This window comes from Anoplopoma fimbria, chromosome 9 (genome assembly GCF_027596085.1).
Source record: "Anoplopoma fimbria isolate UVic2021 breed Golden Eagle Sablefish chromosome 9, Afim_UVic_2022, whole genome shotgun sequence".
Lineage (NCBI taxonomy): Eukaryota > Metazoa > Chordata > Actinopteri > Perciformes > Anoplopomatidae > Anoplopoma > Anoplopoma fimbria.
The window spans coordinates 28,493,725-28,512,340 of NC_072457.1; the positions used below are offsets into that span (position 1 = coordinate 28,493,725).

The window sequence follows — 18,616 nt, forward strand, 5'->3', positions numbered from 1 at the left end:
AATAATAATTATTATTATTATAATTATAATTATTATTATAATAATAACTTTATTTATATAGCACCTTTTAAAAACAAGGTTTACAAAGCAGTGCAATAGATGAAACATTAAAAACAATCTTTAGGATAAAACTAAACTAAGAAATAAAATGAAATAACAAGTGACAATTAAATAAACAAACAAAATAAATAAAATCAAGTGAAATAGATAAACATAAAATAGTAAACGAATATAAGATAAAATAGTAAAACCAAATAAAAGCCATTCTGTAAAAATGTGTTTTAAGAAGAGATTTAAGGCAGGTCGTTCCAAAGCCGAGGGGCCCTTATGATGGTCCCTTTGGTGTCTTTTAGAAATACCAGAAATGTTCAAAACTACCATTTATGCTGTTTAAGGCTTCCAGATATAGGAAGCATTCAGTCAGAAGTAATCTATACACTACTAGGCCTTTATTGTTTGATTATGAGCAATTACCATTTTACAAATTTCATACCTGAAACTATTTGTTTTATATGACTCAGAATACATATTTGTGTTTGTCAGGGTTTAAGTTGTAGATACATGAATGCTTTTTTATCGAGTAGTTCAAATATATTTATTTATTTAATGCTGTTATATTTCAAATGGCCTTTTCTTTAACAATGACTTACTTTTATAAATAAACTTTTGTTTGTCATTTGTCAGCATTATCAAAATAATATAGACAATACTGATAAAAACAAACAATAATACACGTTACTGTACCCATATAAACTTAAGAAGCAGTGGCATTTTTTGTTTTTGTTATCCTGATATGGCAACACAATCTTTTATTAGTTCACAACAAAATGAAAGGTAATGTAAAACTTAGAACTTGAAACTCAACATTTGTACATTAATCATGGACATGTTTTATATTCAGAGTATGAACAAAAAGACACAAAAAACTTTTATAGTTATTAAAAAATGAAGACTGCTGCAACTCCAAGTTAAATCACTTGGGTCATTTGTAATCTCTTAAGGCTTTATGTATCATACTAAGCTTTTAATCGCGTGCAGTTTAGCAACTTTGGTTCTGTGAGAAAATTTGAAACAGTGCAATATATACTTAGTTAAACTGATAAAGTGTAATGTAATGTAATAAAGCACAGCTTTAGTCATGTATCAACAGGCTACATTCAACCATAAACCTCACTAAAAGATAACGGACCCTTCGAGGCTTCCATGTAAACTGCATGACAGAATACACACAATGTGAAAAAAAATCCCAAAATGTACAAATAAAAATAATTTTAAAGCAAGCTGTTGCTTAATTCAACTACAATTGTCATCTGTAAGTCAACCTCCCATATTCCTTCAGATAAAAAATAATCTTTGTTGGGCAAATACAGGAGCCAATGGGCTTAAGGCTTTGTAACAAAATACAAAAGGAACAAAATCATACAGACAACAGAATTAATCTCATTTAACAGCAGACACAAAAATACTGTTTTACGTACACAGGAGATGGCACTGTAATTCATCCTCATGTTTTATTTCCTCTTAGACCACACACACACACACACACACACACACACACACACACACACACACAAACAAACAATGTGACTTAATCCACAGATTTGGCTCCTTCATTGGACTTCTTTAGGAGGCTGAGCAGGTTCTGCGACATGAAATACGGCCTCTCTGCTGACCCATCGTTGCGCTCCAGATCCTCCACTGTGACATGGACAGAAGCAGTTGAGGACATTTTCCCAACAGCATGCTAACACTGAAGAGTCATTTAACTGTTCTCGTATTCATGCATTGTCTATCGCTACTCTGGTTTGCCTTTCAGTTGAAGAAGAATTAAAGGAGTACACCAACAATTTAATATTGCACTTTAATAAGGTTAGGACAAAATGACCATTTCTTTATCAATTTATCACCCAAAAAAGTATCAAAAAAACAGAGAGTAGTCTTGATGTATTGAAGTAAACAGGGGCCGCTTTTAACAACGGAAAAACAACTTTGGATTCTCTGTTCACACTAGTGTCATGCGAGAAAAATAGTTTTCTTCAAAAATGTATATTAAAGTATTCATTTTTGGGGTGAAATATTCCTTTAACTTTAGTTTGTAAATCAGTGTTTTGCTGCCCTCTCTGGATGAAAATTTCAAGTCCCGAGGGTTTGGTCAGAAGTGCGCTTTATTGCCCCTGTAACCAAACAGGGATGTTATGGGATCCTGGAGTACACCTGTACATCACTCCAGCAAGGTAAGAGGATGAACCACTACAGGTCAGCAAAAACACTATTTTCAAGTAGTGTTAAGTTGCTTTTTAGCTTAAAAAAATAAAAGAATGCACTTATACAGTTTATCCCAACCTTGCGGTGGGGTCATAAGAAGGAATTTGAGGGGTCAGGAGATGATTTAATGAATAATTAAGGGGGGAAATGCATATTTTTACAAATAAGTGTTATTTTTTTCCTTTTTGTTTTAACATTCTATATTAATATTATGTAATATGCTGGATATTACCTCTTAAGGTATCAAACTATGTTTTAAATAAATGTACCAGAGGCAGAGATATCCTGATTTTAAAGTTACAATGCCCACACCTTTCCTGTCCTCAGATTAATGAAACCTCCTCCAAAAGCAACAGAAAAAAAACATACAGTGCAACTGTTTAACAGGCACATTTGTTCTCCATGTCAAGTTAAGTGACTTTAACATGTAAAAACGATTGTAGCGCCCTTTCAAGCCAAAAGTCCTGGCTCATTTAGTTGGACATGAAAACTCACCTGCTTCCAAACGCCAAACCACCTTCAAACTCACATGTTTAGCCATAACAGCACTACTATGATTAAATACATTCACCTTTAATCAAGATTTACATCCAATAACTATGGAATGTCATTAGTAATTTCATTGGGAAATCAACTTACATCTTTCACAAGGTGACCAACAAGAAAAACGGTACAAAAGCATCCAGAGAATTAAGATGTTAGTTGGGAGCATTCAGAAGGCCATGTCAAAACCATGCAGCACTTAGACAGAGAGAGAGAGAGAGAGAGAGAGAGAGAGAGAGAGAGAGAGAGAGAGAGAGAGGATAGGGGCACAGCAAGGCAGGTGGGGAGGGGAGGGGGGGTCTGCAGAGAGGTCACGATGGCTGCGTCATGGCAACACAATCACAGCACTTACGCCAGTCCGAAAATACCAAGGCAAGTAGGTGGCAATACAATTCATGGGATCCCATCTTGGATCTCTACAAGACTGAAGCCAAAGAAATACATAACATACGCACAACGCTGTATATATTATACAAGTTCCATAAGAAACAAAAAAGATCCAATATTCATACAGTATATCAAATATGTGTAACATTTTGGCGTCAGCTGGTATTATTGTAAACAGTGAAAAGAGATTCACCATCGATTGAGTTGTGTGTGTTTTTGACTGTAAACACGGTACTTAGTGGTTCTGTAGTGCATTCGTCAACGGGATTAAGACAACAAATAGTAGTGACAGTAATCAGGCACAGGTTCAGCACTCACAATGTTCTACAGATCTTCACAATATAAAAACCAACACTGTTCTACAAACCAACACAAGAGAGCATTTTTCAAGCTACAGAGATGCACTGGGCTTTTTGACCTGCTTTGACCTTCACATGCGGACCACCACCCTCTCCATGTTGACATCGCACCTCTCACAAAGCAGGGACATCTGAAATTTTAGCTTGCTGTATGTCGTACATCTAACAGGCCCGTACCACAAAGTTGTAGATACGGTTCTTTAATTCCTGTGAGGTTTACCAAGCCTCATTTCTTGCCCTTGCATTGCTGTTAACTTCTACTCTTGTGATGTAGGCGGAGGATTTTCTTCCAGAGATTCCTCTTTCTCCTCTTTCTTTTCGCCAGTCTCCTCTTTCTCCGCCTCTGCAACAGGAGGAGACGCCTCTTCGTTTTTTTCCTCCTGTTTCAACTCCTGCTTTTCCGCCTTTTCTTTCACCTCTGCTTCTTCTTTCTGCTCAGCCTCCTCATCCTTACTGACTTTTTGTTCTTCATTTTTCTCCTCTTTTGGCTCTTCAGCATCCGTCTTGGCCTGCAGAGGCTGCTCCTCCTCGTTGTCCTGCTTGAGCACCGTCTGCTGTTTCAGTTGGATCTCTCCATCTTGTTGCTCCTGAAGAGGGGTCTCCTCCTCCAGCTTCACCTCGTCTGCTGGCTTTGCAGAATCCCCCTCCTCTACACCATTGTGGTCTTCCTCCAGCTTCTTGGTTTTGGAGAGGATCTCGTGCAGCTCGGGGGACATGAAGTAAGGTCTTTCAGACGAGCCGTCATTTCTCTCCAAGTCCTCACCTTTTGGTGTGTGTGTGGGGATGCGTATGTTGTGTTTTGGATTGGGTTAATGGAAAAATTAGGGGGAAATTGAAAAATGAAATAAAGGGAATGTGTGAAAATAAAGCAAAGTAAGAAAAAGAGAAGAGAAGTCAGAAACATGGCAGGAAAAAGAAACCAGCATTTCAGCTTGAGTCAGTTGTATGAGTGCTTGAAAGCAAAGAGACGAGAGGAGATCTGAATAAAAAAGTTACTCACAGAAGCAGAGGAACAGTGTGTCCACACACATGGCGTACACGCTGAAGAAGCCATGGGCGATGAGGTAGGATCCCACTACCAACGTCTAGGTGAAGAAAATCACAAACATCAAAACCTCTGCTGTGGCATCAAAGCCCACAGGCGAGCTAGAGGATCAATATAACTGCCTCTCACCATTATTGGCACCCAGTAGTAGTTCAGAGATGGAGCAGCGTCCTCTATCGCTTTGACTCTTCCAGAGAAGAAAAAGAAAGAGAAGATGCCTGTACAGAAAAAAAAGTGTTTTAGGGGATTCCAACTAGAAATCAAGTCAGATCTCTCTCCAGAGTAAAGAAAAACAGACACGTTTGGTCTAAAAATAAAATCTCTCTTACCAACGATTCCAACAATGAGGAGCTTCCCAAGAAACAGCAGGAAGTCAGTCACTTTATCTAAAACAGCCACCCTGTGATGAAATGGGCACAGCAGAGAATATGAGAGTATCACATTAAAGATTGATTAAAAGTTGAGTTTATTACTTATAGAATTAAAACCGTGGATAATAATGAAATGAAATCCCACCTGACAATGTTCCTCATCAGAAGGAAAAAGGCGTCTCGAGCTGAGGGACAGAAACTTTTTCCGTAGATGGCAATCTGGAGGAAAAACACGACACTTTAAAACCCGACCAGACCAGACACCTCTCACGTAGATGTATCCGGTTACAAGGACTCACCATGATGTAGGCATTCCTGTTAAGAAACTTGATGCATTTCTCCAGACACCAGAAGCAGCACTTCATGCAGCTTAGCAGGAACTTAGCAAACTTGTTCTGAGCACCTGAAGGTTGAGAGCAAGAATTAATAAATGAAGGCAGAATTAGATATGATTATGACATTTGGCATTATGCAGACATCTAACTAAACCAGGTTACAAGACTTACATGTTAACAACAATATCCTAAATGCATATTAAAGGGATAGTTCACCCCAAAATCTAAAATACAAATTCCCCTATTACCTGTAGAGCTAATTATGAATCTAGATTGTTTTGGTGTCAGTTCCCAGGTGTTGGAGATTGTACAACACAAGGTCATGATTTCTGGAGAGAGACATTTTTCAAACATATTTTTGGCGCTTTGAGCACCACATGCAGAGTGCCATATAGTCCCAGTATATTGGAAAAAGGGTAGACATCTCTACAACCAATATCTCCAACACTAGGCAACTCGCATTAAAACAATCTGATTGATAAGCAGCATTACAGGTAAGAGGAAAAATATGTGTCTTTGATTTTGGGAACGGGAACTGTCCCTTTAACACAGTTGCATATAATTATATGATAATTGTGACGATACACAGTCAAGTGGTCTCGTTCAGAAGTTAAATCTTCTAACCTTTCAGCTTGTGATCCAGGTACTCCAGAAGGACCCTGATGACCTGGACCAATGACAGGATCAGAGAGCCAAAAGCCAGGGAGCCTGTGTGGTATCTGGACACCAGGAGGGAACCGAAGCAAACCGTGAGCATAACAAAAAACATTTTTTATAGATATAAAAGACAGCAGATTCACAAATACAACTGATGCACACACAGATACAAATAGAGAAATGAAGCCTCTAACCGAAGGGCCCGACCGAGTGAGGAGAAGATGGGGAAGGCGGGAATATCATCAGGCTTCTTGAAGGCCCAGTAATACGAGGCGAAGGCCCCCGACAGAGTGACCTGGCCCAGGGCCGTCACAAAGTTGGCGCACCAGAAGAAGAGAAAGACGTTGTAGAACTGGAACAGGATGAGGTATTTGTGGTAAAGGGTCTCCCCGCCATAGAAGGCAAACAGGCACTCTGCATCAGGACACTGAGCGGAAATGTTGGAAGTGTTGAATGTCTGGAGACAGAGAGATAGGCAGACCACAGGGTTAGTTTGGATTCTTCATATATTAAACTGTGATCAAATGTGTGATGTTTGTTAGGTGGTGTCAAATATAAGCAGCATATTCTGTTTGGCTTTATGGCTAAACCCCACACTGTGGCAGTGACATTTAAAGGCGTACCTTGGGGTCGCAGGTGTCCCGTGAGTACTCACACTCAGAGTTGTTGAACACTTTGTACACCTGCTCGTTAGAGGTGGACAAGAAACTGGTCAGAGCAGTCAAGGAGGTTTAGTCAACAAAGTGAGGATGTGTCTCTGAAAAGGTCAGAATCAAGAGACGTCTGCATCTTTTTACGGACACATGTCTCAACAAATTAATAAAGTAGAGACACATTTTCAAAAAGTAATAAGCACAGAAGAACTCATCATTAGACCTGGGGAAATGTAATTATTCATCTTATCTTTATTTCTCTTCTTTTAGTAATGCTTTAGCATTTTTAATGTCATTTGATGCAATATTTCTTTCTACATGTTTCTTCTCTCTTTTCTTCTAATGCAAAAATATTGGAAATATTAATAAAGAAATTTGGACAGCTAGTAGTGTTGAAAATCTAACTTCTGCTATAAATAGTTAAAAAGATTGTGACACATTCATGTTTTGACCATCTTTGATCAGAAGGATACACAGCAGTGATGGCCCAGTAAGCGATCACCACGGCCAGGAGGGCAAAGGTCAGCAGAGGGTAAAGGAGCGATGACATCACATGACCAACGGCTCTGAAACAAGACGAGAAAAGAAAGCAAGAATCTAAATGCCTTGTGAACAAATACAGTTATAATACTCTGGCTGTGAGGGTGAACCATGACGGTAACAGTGAGCTGGAAGAAGAAGCTAAAATGTGCTGAGGGGAGCTGAAGATTTGGGTGATAATTCTTGTCACTAAGAGCGACCCCTTTCACATTATATTAAATGTTACATTAAGAAACCCTTTCATCCAAAAAACTGTTTTTGGAAGAAAGACTTCTTCAAGGATTGTTAAAAGACATGTTAAAAGGCAACGCCCACAATCCAGCAAACACCACCCCAGAGACTGTGATTTTAAACCCTGAATTTCTTGGGTTGCCCAGAACCACATCAGCACCGGCATTTTGAGGTTCTAGATGAAACCCTCTGAATATAAAAGGGTTCTCTGTACATCCTCTTTGGGTGGATTCTTGTTAGCACCCCTAGAAGTTGGACAGTTCTGGATAGATCCTCCAGAGAGGGTTCTGTGTGGAGCTATTAAACCATTGAAGGGTTGCCTGCAAAACCTTCATATGTAGCTTTATTTCTAAGAGGGATTGTCATTATAGAAATATTGATTAGTGCAGCGTTAAAATATGTGAGCAGCTCTGGTGACTCATCTTCCCCGGCTGAGGAAGCAGAATGGAAAGACGCTGCTCAAAGCCAGAAAAGACAGACTGACCTGCTGGCCTCTTTGATGAGGGCGATGGCAATCATGATCCTCTTCCTGAGGAAGATGAGCAGCAGGATGATGATGACCTCCACAATAGCCAGGATGATCACTGCAAAACAGTGAACGCATTAGAGCATTATCATTAGAGCAGGATTTATAAACACTTCATACAGAGATGTATTAAAGACTGAACGTGTGCTTACTGAAGGCCAGCCAGGTCTGTCTGATCTGCAGGTAGACGGAGAAGTCCGTCTGCAGGCCCAGGTCACGGATGGTCACGTCAGAACCCGGCTCTCCCTTCAGACTCGCAAACTCCATATAACAGTGGAAGATCCCTAATAGAAAAAAAATATTTCAAATATTTTAAGCTTTATATCTTAATAAAAGTGGGTCATCTCTAGTAGATTAGGACTTACCATATCCGATGACTAAAATGACCAATACAATCATGACCCAGACCATGATGCCAGCCAAGAATCGCAGCAGGACGATGAAAATCAAGCTCACGACCATGGCGATCACCAGACCGCTGGAGGAGGAGGACACATCAAATGTTGAACATATTGAGAGTTTCTCAGCAGTTTTGCCTGGGGTCTTGACAGTTGGGGTTATGCATGTTTTATGGTTATAAAATGATCAATTAGCTTAAGTCAGTCTTGAACACTCAGAAGTAAAAAACTTTAAGAGCCATGATCACTGTGTGTCTTAAAACAGCTACAGTTGATCCACAGACTGACTCCGTTTAGTGACTATAAAAAAGTTAATAAGTAAAAATAAGGAAAATGTGTGGTTTTTTTCAAACATTTTCTTAAATCATTTACTAGTATCTTGTGTTAGTCGTTTTATGTTCTGTTACTGTTACTTTTACCACTACATAGTGGACAGACTTACAGTACAATCCAGTGCCAAGACTGAGTGTAGTCCTCAAAGATTCTCATGGCCACCTGGCGAGCTTCAACAACCACATTTGACTTCCTGTAAAAAAGGGAAATGAAGTCAAACAAACACCATTGCCCAAAATGAACATTGTATGCATCTGCCATGTATGGAGCCCCAGACCAATAAATAAATAATACTGTTAGGTGATAAAATTACTTCTAATCAGTTTGTTAAAAAAAAAAGCAAAAAACTGAGACAGGATGTAGTGATAGCATCTATATGTTGCATAATGAGTTTAGCTTCATAATGTGACTCATTCTCAAGTGACTTTCCACAAAGAAATAATTATAAATATATTAGAATTGTCATGTCCACATTGCAAATTAAGATTAAGAAAGAATACAACATAACAGCTTGTAATACTCATCATCTTGATAAATAACATCAAGGGAGCATTGCAACCGCCCCCAGTGGGAATAATGCGCATAGGAAACACTAACATAAAGACACTCCAGGGAGCATACAAATAGAGCAGAACCAAAGCAGGTGTAAAATGTACCAGACACACATGAGCGTACGGAGTAAATAAGAGCATAAAGAGCTTTAAGTAGCCCGTCAAATCACTGCAGTGAGATGTGATACGATATGGTAGCTATCAGCTGACACAGCATGGCAACATTTGTGTCAGGAATGTAAAACCTGAACTGGTTCTCTTACTCATGTAACAGCATGTTCTTTTGGCCTTCACAGTAAGGATTATCTTAATTTTAAAGATTAAATTATAAATATTTGTTTTGATTATTTAATGGATCTAGTTGTTCAAGGTTATTTTCTTCAACCCAGGAATTAATGTCCTTATAATATCAACATATTCTGTGTACATGTACGTTGCCGTACAGTGAAAAGGACTCACTTGGATGCCTCCAGCACCTCTGTGGCGTTGATATTGACGCCCTGTCCAGCATCGATAGTGGTCTCATTGCCGACCACCACCACCCCACCTTTCATCGTTCCCAAGGCAGGAAGGCAGCGACGCGTGACTGTGCAGGGAGGAGAAGATCCGTTTATATATTGTTCTATTTGTTACAGCAGACTTACAAATACAGCAACTAGTGTGGGCGAAAGTGAGGTATGTTCAGGAGGTGAAGAAGAAGCTTCTCACTTACAGGCTTTACTGGGCATCAGCATAGCCGGACATAAGCCATCCTTCAGGATCTCAGGAGGACTCTGAATGAGGTGAAACACCCTTCAATATACTACAGTTCTTATCATACTGTAATGCACATTCATCAATTTTAAGCATGTATAAAATGTGAATAATCAAATTATTTCAACACCCACCAGTTTGGCAAAGTTCACTCCATCCTTACAGTACTGTTTGAAGTATTCACGGTCTTCGTTGCTGCCTAACTTGGCTTTCACCAACGTCATATGTCTGTCAGGACAGCTTTCCACACATAACTGGACACAAATTACAGCATACAATCACTGCACTTAGCATGGAAGGGGTAAAATGTTGCAATGAACATAAAATATAAGTAGATATTGTTTCTGACCTGTGTGGTGGGACACTGGAACTCCAGCAGCACCAGAGGGCTGGCACATTTCAGGATGTTGAAGTAGAACAGAAGAGGCTTCTTCCTGTTGTGTGGGAACAGTAAAACAAAACTAGTATTTGGCACGTATCACAAATTAACTCAAATGAAGGGTATCAGATTACAGTAATACAGTGACACTGTAAACATCATATTGTCAGATGACTCACTCCAGAGGCGTTCCAGCTTGTCCGCAGAACTGCCCCCTGCTGTCCGTGGGATAGATCACTTTCCTGGGGTCACCCTGAGACCAGGCTGCATGAAGAACAATTAAAATCATTCAGAACAAAATTATATAAAATGACAATAAATATTAAAAGTGGAAAAGTTGTACATACTGCTCTTAAGTATCATCAAAGCTTCCTAATGTTATACTATTATTACAATAATATTACAATATTACAATTATAAGAAATTATTTGAATGTTTTCTGACACATTTCCAATTTCAGATGTATGAATTATGTCTTTGCTCGTGACATTTAAATAAAACTCCAGTCCCTAAAGACAGACTGTTCGTAATGTAGCAAAGACATGGAAAAAGGTTGCATTCTGGGAAAAGGAGATCAAAAAGGCATTACCTCTTAAATATGTGCTTTGGATGTTTGTACTGAATGTCATTTATATTTCTCTTTCTGTATCTAATAATATTGTATTGTGTATCTAAGGTGGACTCACTGTATCTAAAGACTCTGGAATCACACTTATACAGCACGCTGATGAAGGCAAGACAGCTAAAGGTGAAGGAGAGTTGTGCGGCATGTTTTAATTTTGAGGGACTTATACAAATAATTTACACAGTATCCAAACAATGAAACAACATTACATATCGTAGTAATGTAGGATCAATCTTACCGACGATACCGACGGCAAAGTACCCAAACAAGGCCAAGATGAAGAGAATACAGCAGAGGATATCTGTGCAGCCCCTGAGGAGAGGAGAGGAGAAGATAGAAGAGAGGAGAGGAGAGGAGAGGAAAAAGAAGAAAGGGAAGAGGAGAGGAAGAGGAGAGGCACAGTATTGTTATTTGTGTCTTGTTCTGCTGAGAGAAAACGTAATTTAATTATGATCAGTGATTGAAACAGACGTCTCACCTGTTGTGAAGCGGCCCTTTGAAGTTTGGGTCAAACTTCCTTGACTCCCCTGTTGATAAAAACAGACAACAGGCTTGTTAACGTCTCAGCCTATAAACTGAATTCGAAACTTTAACTCCGGTCTGATGAGCCTAAACACATGCATTAGGCTAAATAATAATAATAATAATAATAATAATAATAATAATAATAATAATACAAATATAATACGTAATTGTCCAGCTATAGTTGTCAATGGTCTCTGCTGTCCTTTGGCCAGTATACTCTCTCTATTTATCTAAAATATAATATACTAGAATGTGAAGGAGACTCTGTATGCTATAAATAAAAATAAAGAAACGTCTATGAGCACTTCCTACATTATTATAGACTTATGGGTAAAATAATGTGAGTATGCATCTGTAACTGTTTATGAGGTCTTATAAATCACATTATTACAGGTAGTTATCTTTATCTAGTGGTATTAATATAGAGGTTCCTCTTGCATTAAAAAAAACCATTGAGGGTTTACTAACATTATTTAACATCCCTTTATTTCCTGTAAGTATTTGTACTATGAAATAAAAAGGGCAAAATGCAAACAAAAAACATTGTTCAATAGCTCTTCAATTAATACTCTTGAAGTGCGTATTGTGTCATGGTAGCTTTTTGGCCATATATGTTTGTATGATAGTTTCTAAACTGAGCTATAAATCAGTGTCCGCACATTGTTAAATGTCACAAATTACAAACTTAAACAAACAGCATTTCTCCCAATAATTTACCTTATATTTTGAATGATTCATACTCACTATCAGTATCTACAGGAATAAGCTCAAAGTGTGTGGGCTCACAAACAGCTCTCTTGGAACAGGAGATACATATGAGTACGATATACAAGTGTAATCCACATATTGACAAAGACAGGACATTCTCCAGAACAAAAGGATTCTTCTGCCTGACTGCCATGCCTAGCAACCCACAAAATGGCTCCGCGGCGACGGTGTGCTCCCCCGTGGTTATCACCAGACACCATGGAAACACCTCAGAAACAGCAGAGAGGAAGCACCAACAAAGCCCACTCTGCCCACATCAATACGTTTTGTTACACCTTGAAATGTGTCTTACAGAGAAGCTCAGCTCTGCAAAGTATTCTGTAAACACAAGACACATACACAGGATGCAACACTCGAATTTCCCCCATGGGGATCAATAAAGGAATATAATAATAATACACACACACTGTGTCCACACATCACAGAGACGCAACTGGTACAACCACAAAGGCATCGCTGCACTTTGTATTTTAGGTAATATGCGACTTAAAGCAGTCCATTAGTCAAATCAGCAGTAGTCTATCTGAGGAGCTTGACAAACATCAATAAGACAATCAAATGAACCTTCAGTTCATCATAAATATGGCCGTGGCAGACTGTTACAGTACCTTGTCTATCGTGTTTTCTCATCCTGTAGTTATATCTGTCTCAGTGTCTGTCATGGACGGTTTTATAGATTTCTCTCAGTGCGCTGGGAACGCAGTTGTTTCTTTTCTGTCTCCTTCCTGTATGAGATCTTTGTCCTCCGACCTCTAACTCCTCACTTCCTTCTTTCAATGTATTCAGAGCTCTGCATTCACCTCCTCTCTCTGTGGTCCCTCTCTTGGCTCAGGACTCATCGGGGGAATTGCAGCAAAAACAGCATTGATGAGGGAATTAGAGAGAAAGCAGAAGCCACTAAGACTTGTAGCGCTTGTGAGCTAGCTGTTGCCAAAACTGACAAAAGAGTAGTTATGTTTTACACATCTGACTACAGGGACATGATCTGGAAATCAAAACAGTGTTTCACTCCAGCATCATAACAGATATTTTAGGATTCAACCCAATCTGTTGAGTAAACAAGATGAACTGTGATCACTATTTTCCTTTGTTATGTCTGTTTTCTCAGCTTCCTGTTTCTACTTTAAGCTGTATTTTTCAGCACTGCGACCACATCCTCCCTCTTTCATATTCAAATGTGACATCACTAACTTGCTAAACAAAGGACATTTATTGAAATGGTTTCTTGCATTGTTAAGACAATGATTTTGTTATGGTGCACTGTGTGTCTGACACATGCGAGGCGGTGGGCTGAACAGTACGTCAGAGGTAAGGCCGTCCTACGTGTTCTCTGGTGGCACATGGACTGGTCTGCCCACATCCGCTGCCGTGTGACAGACTGATAGTATGCCATAGAATGAAATACAGTACTAACTACTGGCCTCATACGCAAGCCTGTTACTTACACTGTGCCGTGACCTTTTTTTGGTCCTTGTTCTTTCTTATAAATCCAGTTTCCTTAGCCTGTATTGTAGCCCAACAAACTGTGTTTTAGAGGCTCACATCAACATTAAAGCGGTTTGACATTTTGAGTTAGGGTAAGATGAAAACATTTGAACCCACTATCAAGTCTAATCCATGTCTAAACGCTAAATATGTAGCTGGAGCCAGAAGTCCGTTAGCATATTTTAGCCAAGTTCTATATGCTAAGCTAAGCTAACCGACTGCGGGCAGTAGGTTCATACTTATTGTACAAAGCAAGAGTGGGATCAATCTTATCTTACTTTTGGCAAGAATGGGAATCCCCAAATTTGTTAGCCAATTTTATGTTTTCGGATGCAGAAACAACACAATTAAATATATTTGATAATGCTTCCCTTAATTTGGTTGGATTAAAGAAAGGTGATCAACCTATGTACTGAGTGGAACATTTAAGAGTTGAAGGATAAACTCATTAGTGTTCTCAGATATAAAAACTATGCAATGAAGACACTGTTTAAAATCAATTACCACAAATGTATCTGTGATATTACATTACATTACATTACAGTCATTTAGCAGACGCTTTTATCCAAAGCGACTTACAGGAAGTGTATTCAACATAGGTATTCAAGAGAACTACTAGTCACCAGAAGTCATAAGTGCATCTCCTTTCTTAAACAAGCATCTAAAAGCATAAACCAGAGCAAAAGTATAGTGCAGAAGCAAATTACTACGAAAACAATAATTGCAACAGACTAATACGAATACAATAAGTGCTACAAACTACTACGAATAGGATAAGTGCAGTAAACGAATACGAATACAATAAGTGCTACGAGGAAGGCTCAGGGTTGTGATATGTTGTATACTGCGAGTTTCTTGTTACCTTTTGGACTACATATATGCCAAAATGAACTGAAGATATCAATATGTATGTACTGATTGGGCTCTAATCTGAATGTTGTTGTTTTTTTATGTAAAACAGGCCAAAATTATCGCCTATACAGTAACTTCTGAAAAAGCTGCACTGTAACCCTTTTTTTTATTTTAAAATGAAAAAAATGTTTGAGAATAGATGCTCTAAATTATGGAGAAAAATAATATCCCTATATATATTCATATCATAATTCCATTTTGCATCAAATAACAGGAAGTGCTAAGGTTTTTAGTGTCCTGTTAGTTGATAGAAACTGGATTATAGCCAATTACAAAAAGTAAAAAAGGTTTGCAGATTTCCTCTCCCCCCATCACTCTGTGTATACACTTTCTCTTTACTCAAGAGGATAAACATTGAAAGAAGTTGGTCCTTTAATTTCTTGGACCATCTGCTAATGTGAGCGCCACAGCTCCATTAGAGCCGGAGGAACAGGCGGCTCTTTGACTGCTTTGTGCCATAAAACAAGCTCTGATTGTGTAGAAAAGCAATTCAGCACAATTGTTGTGTACAAATGCTGCCAAATGTCTTGTAAATAGTCTTGTATGTAATTGGCAAATTAATGGGATAGTGGTTTACTGCTGTCAGTCTCAGTAGATTTAAAAAGGTGTTAATGTTGCCGATGTTTGTTTTTGTCCTCATTTGGGTAGACTATTTAAAAAGGTGTTAATGTTGCCGATGTTTGTTTTTGTCTTCATTTGGGTAGACTGGGGCACTGATGGAGGAAACCAATAGGCCTGCCAGACAATCTCAGTCTGCATTCAGGTCCAGAATGGGGTTCAAGACGTCTGCCAACCTTACTGGTGTTAACTCTATTTAGTAAAACCATAAAATATTTTTTTTGAATGAGATGGAAACATTTGTGAATGCTAAAAGTGGAGTAATACAGTACAGTCTCTGCTTCTGCTGACAATATGAAATGTGTTTCTAGTCTCACTGTGTGTGTGTGTGTGTGTGTGTGTGTGTGTGTGTGTGTGTGTGTGTGTGTGTGTGTGTGTGTGTGTGTGTGTGTGTGTGTGTGTGTTAAAGGAAGTGATGATGTCATGACTGATGTGATTCACTAATGGGCCCAGAGGGGTTATCATATGAACCCTACCCTGGCTACCTTAATGGGTTAGTGGCTACTGTGGTTGCGTGCGTTTAGTGTGTGTGTGTGTGTGTGCATGCTGACTGTACATTTTTATCTTCCAACTTTGAGTACTCAAAAATGAACGCACAACAAGATGATGTTGTGATGAGGCGCTGATCATTGGAAGCAGGAACGTTGAGCCCTCAGGCCTTCTTCAAGATCAACAAAATGTGTTGATTGCTGATTGCAGAGTGTGCTTCACTACTTTCTCTTTCTAGTTAGAGCCTGTAGATAGAGATTGTTAAAACATGGGAACTACAGTATGTACTACTGTTTTACTGCTGTATCTAGCAGCTGTAACTGCTTCAAAAAAGTCCTCTCTGTCAACAACTAATGAGATCTTTGGCCTACATACTCTTAAAACGCGGAAACACACTAAAGTCTCTTTTTGTGGATATAAATACTTGACAACCACAGGCTCGGATCACTGTCTCTCTATACTGCTCACAGAAACTGCTTGGATCAACAGTTTGTCTGATTCTCCCAAACCAACAAATGACAAGAAATCATTGTGAAACATTTAGCAGTAGTGTCTCTGTGTGTGCTCATGCATGTGTGTGTACATGCAGTGTGTGTGTAGCAATGCTTCTGGGCGTTTGCCAGCCAAATATTGACTGGAAGCCTCTTGACTGTGTCTGCTGAGTGGGTATAAAAGGCAGGGCTGAACACAGACCAGGCACTGCAGGCTGCAGCCTGCATGCCTGCATGCACACCAGCCTAGACAGAGGGAAAATGTCGTAGCAACTATGGGCAATCAGGGACTGCTCACAGGTCCAACTGTACTAATACAAAACGCTGTTTAAGGATACCGGCGAGCTGGAATGTGTTTTGAGGGTTGGCGTCATATAAACCTTTATCTGCGCTTTTAAAAGGGCTGTTGTTTTTGACCTTTCAGCCTTCGTGGGGGAGGAGTGCCGAGGAAAAAGAGTTGATGTGGTAAATAGGAAATGCTCCACAGTGGGAACTCCATGGATTGTCTGGAGAGGATATGCACTTAACATTTTGGGTGTGGGCCGTTGGGAGCATCTTACATTGTGAAAGAAGTAATAACTTAACAATCAGCATTAGCGTTGTCTTCCCAATTAAATTCCAGTGTGAAGGCTGCGGTTTGCTTTTGAGCTGCGGCCACCGTATCATGTAACAACACGGACAAGGGGCATTAAAGCAAAAATAACAGTGGTTACAGAAACTTCATGACTCAACAGTCCGTATGAACAACAACCCAGCCCAGACACATGGAGACCGCACCGGGCTGCTGTGGGCTGCTAAGTTGAGAAAATGCATGTGTGACACACATAATAATCAGCAATGAGTCATGGTCTTTCGCCATAGGGGATGAATTTTCCATAATATGTATATGCAAAAAAGACGGTGAACAAAAGCAATAAACATATGAGAAATTCATATGTTTGTGAAAGTATCAGTGGAAGATATAGCCATTTCTCAATATACAAAACAGCAAATTGCTTTTTAAGCCCAGGAGAAAACACAATAAACATGGCCTACTTGAGGGTGTGTTCCTGCAGTACAGAATAACATGAATATGAAGCTGATTAAATCAGAGTCCATCAAGACAAGCCTAGTTTGAATAGATATCAACCTACTTTTCTTATCAGCCTGTGGTCTTTTCAGTAACATTAAGCCACAAACCAACAACAAACTAGGTTTATGTTTGTAGTTTGGTTTCATTCATAAGCTTTGCAGTAAAGGCTGTTAGAACAGGGGGAACTATCTAAATACACCCAGTGTGCAGCATGAGGCTTTCATTCACTGTGTATTGTCAAATGACAAATGAAAGACTAGTTCAATGTGTATTTTAGGCTATTAGATGAGAACTCCTCCTGAGCTGTGGAGGATGAGGATGCCTCCAGGTCTGCATGAGGTCCACACCCATCCATCCTTGCAGTCATTGTTTCCATTCCTCCGCCTGTTAGGAGAAAATCAAAGCTCCAGGATACAATGTAAACCCGTACTGACCGTATTTAGGGTCCTGGTTTTTCTCTTCAGGCTCCATCCTCACACACTGCTCGGCTCCTCGTTGCTGGTCAGACGTCAGACAGGACAGTTACCATGAAAAAGCCCGTGAATAACAGACCAGCTTCGGCTACAGAGACACAGAGACCATCCCAAACCAGACTGAACCACGCATTCCAAGCGACCGGAGAGAACAGCGGGGAGCCAATCAGAGAGCAGAGCCTGGTGACTGACAGCTGCCACAGCCAATCAGAGTGCTTGCCACTACTTTAATGGAATGCGCAGAGAGCGTCGATGGACTGTTTCTAAACATAATGCACTTAGGAAGACAAGGTTACAATGACTGGTTTTATTATATGATTAAGATAAATGTTATTCATCACATTCTTATTTTAACCCTGTGTGTGTGCTTGTGTGAGAGAAAGTACACACAGTAAATAAAAGACCTCAGAAGTAGTGAAATACATAAACACAGTATTTAAGTACAATTGAGAGCTTTTTGACTATTAAGCATTTTAATTTCTACTCCACTGTATATATTTGACAGATAGATACACTTGTTCTGTCAAGGCTTTTCGTATGTATAACATGTGATTGATTGTAAAATGTATTCAAAACATACACCCTAAAATGCTGATCAAAAGTGAATTATGTAATAAGGCATTCTGCATCACCAGCACTTTTATTTTGATACTTTTAGTATATTTAGCTGATTATACTTCTATATACGTACTTAATTAACATTTTAAAAGCAAGCCTTTTACTTATTGGAGTTTTTATAATGTTTTATTTTTACATTTACTTAAGGATATTATGATCTTTCACCACAGCAGGCCAGGCTCCACTACTCTGAGCAAATAATAGTTTTTCTATA

At 39.2% G+C, this 18,616-nt stretch overlaps 1 protein-coding gene across 4 annotated transcripts; it reads right to left on the reverse strand.

Moving 5' to 3' along the window:
- Positions 1–792: 792 nt before the first annotated feature.
- Positions 793–17,888, reverse strand: slc44a2 (solute carrier family 44 member 2). Of its 4 annotated transcripts, none has more exons than XM_054604188.1 (22): positions 17,746–17,888; positions 11,430–11,478; positions 11,190–11,263; positions 10,506–10,590; positions 10,297–10,381; positions 10,082–10,201; positions 9,907–9,967; positions 9,654–9,780; positions 8,753–8,836; positions 8,278–8,390; positions 8,065–8,196; positions 7,871–7,970; positions 7,089–7,181; positions 6,586–6,670; positions 6,157–6,419; positions 5,930–6,024; positions 5,270–5,373; positions 5,116–5,189; positions 4,929–4,999; positions 4,729–4,817; positions 4,555–4,639; positions 793–1,698 (listed from the first exon to the last, which is right to left on the reverse strand). In XM_054604188.1, the coding sequence occupies exons 1-22, from the start codon at positions 17,780–17,782 to the stop codon at positions 1,589–1,591; spliced, it is 2,136 nt and encodes a 711-aa protein (XP_054460163.1). In that variant the 5' UTR covers positions 17,783–17,888; the 3' UTR covers positions 793–1,588. The 4 variants fall into 4 exon arrangements, with proteins under 4 accessions (XP_054460163.1, XP_054460164.1, XP_054460162.1 ...); XM_054604189.1 differs by lacking the exon at positions 17,746–17,888 and adding an exon at positions 12,853–13,060; XM_054604187.1 differs by lacking the exon at positions 17,746–17,888 and adding an exon at positions 12,221–12,512.
- Positions 17,889–18,616: the final 728 nt, after the last annotated feature.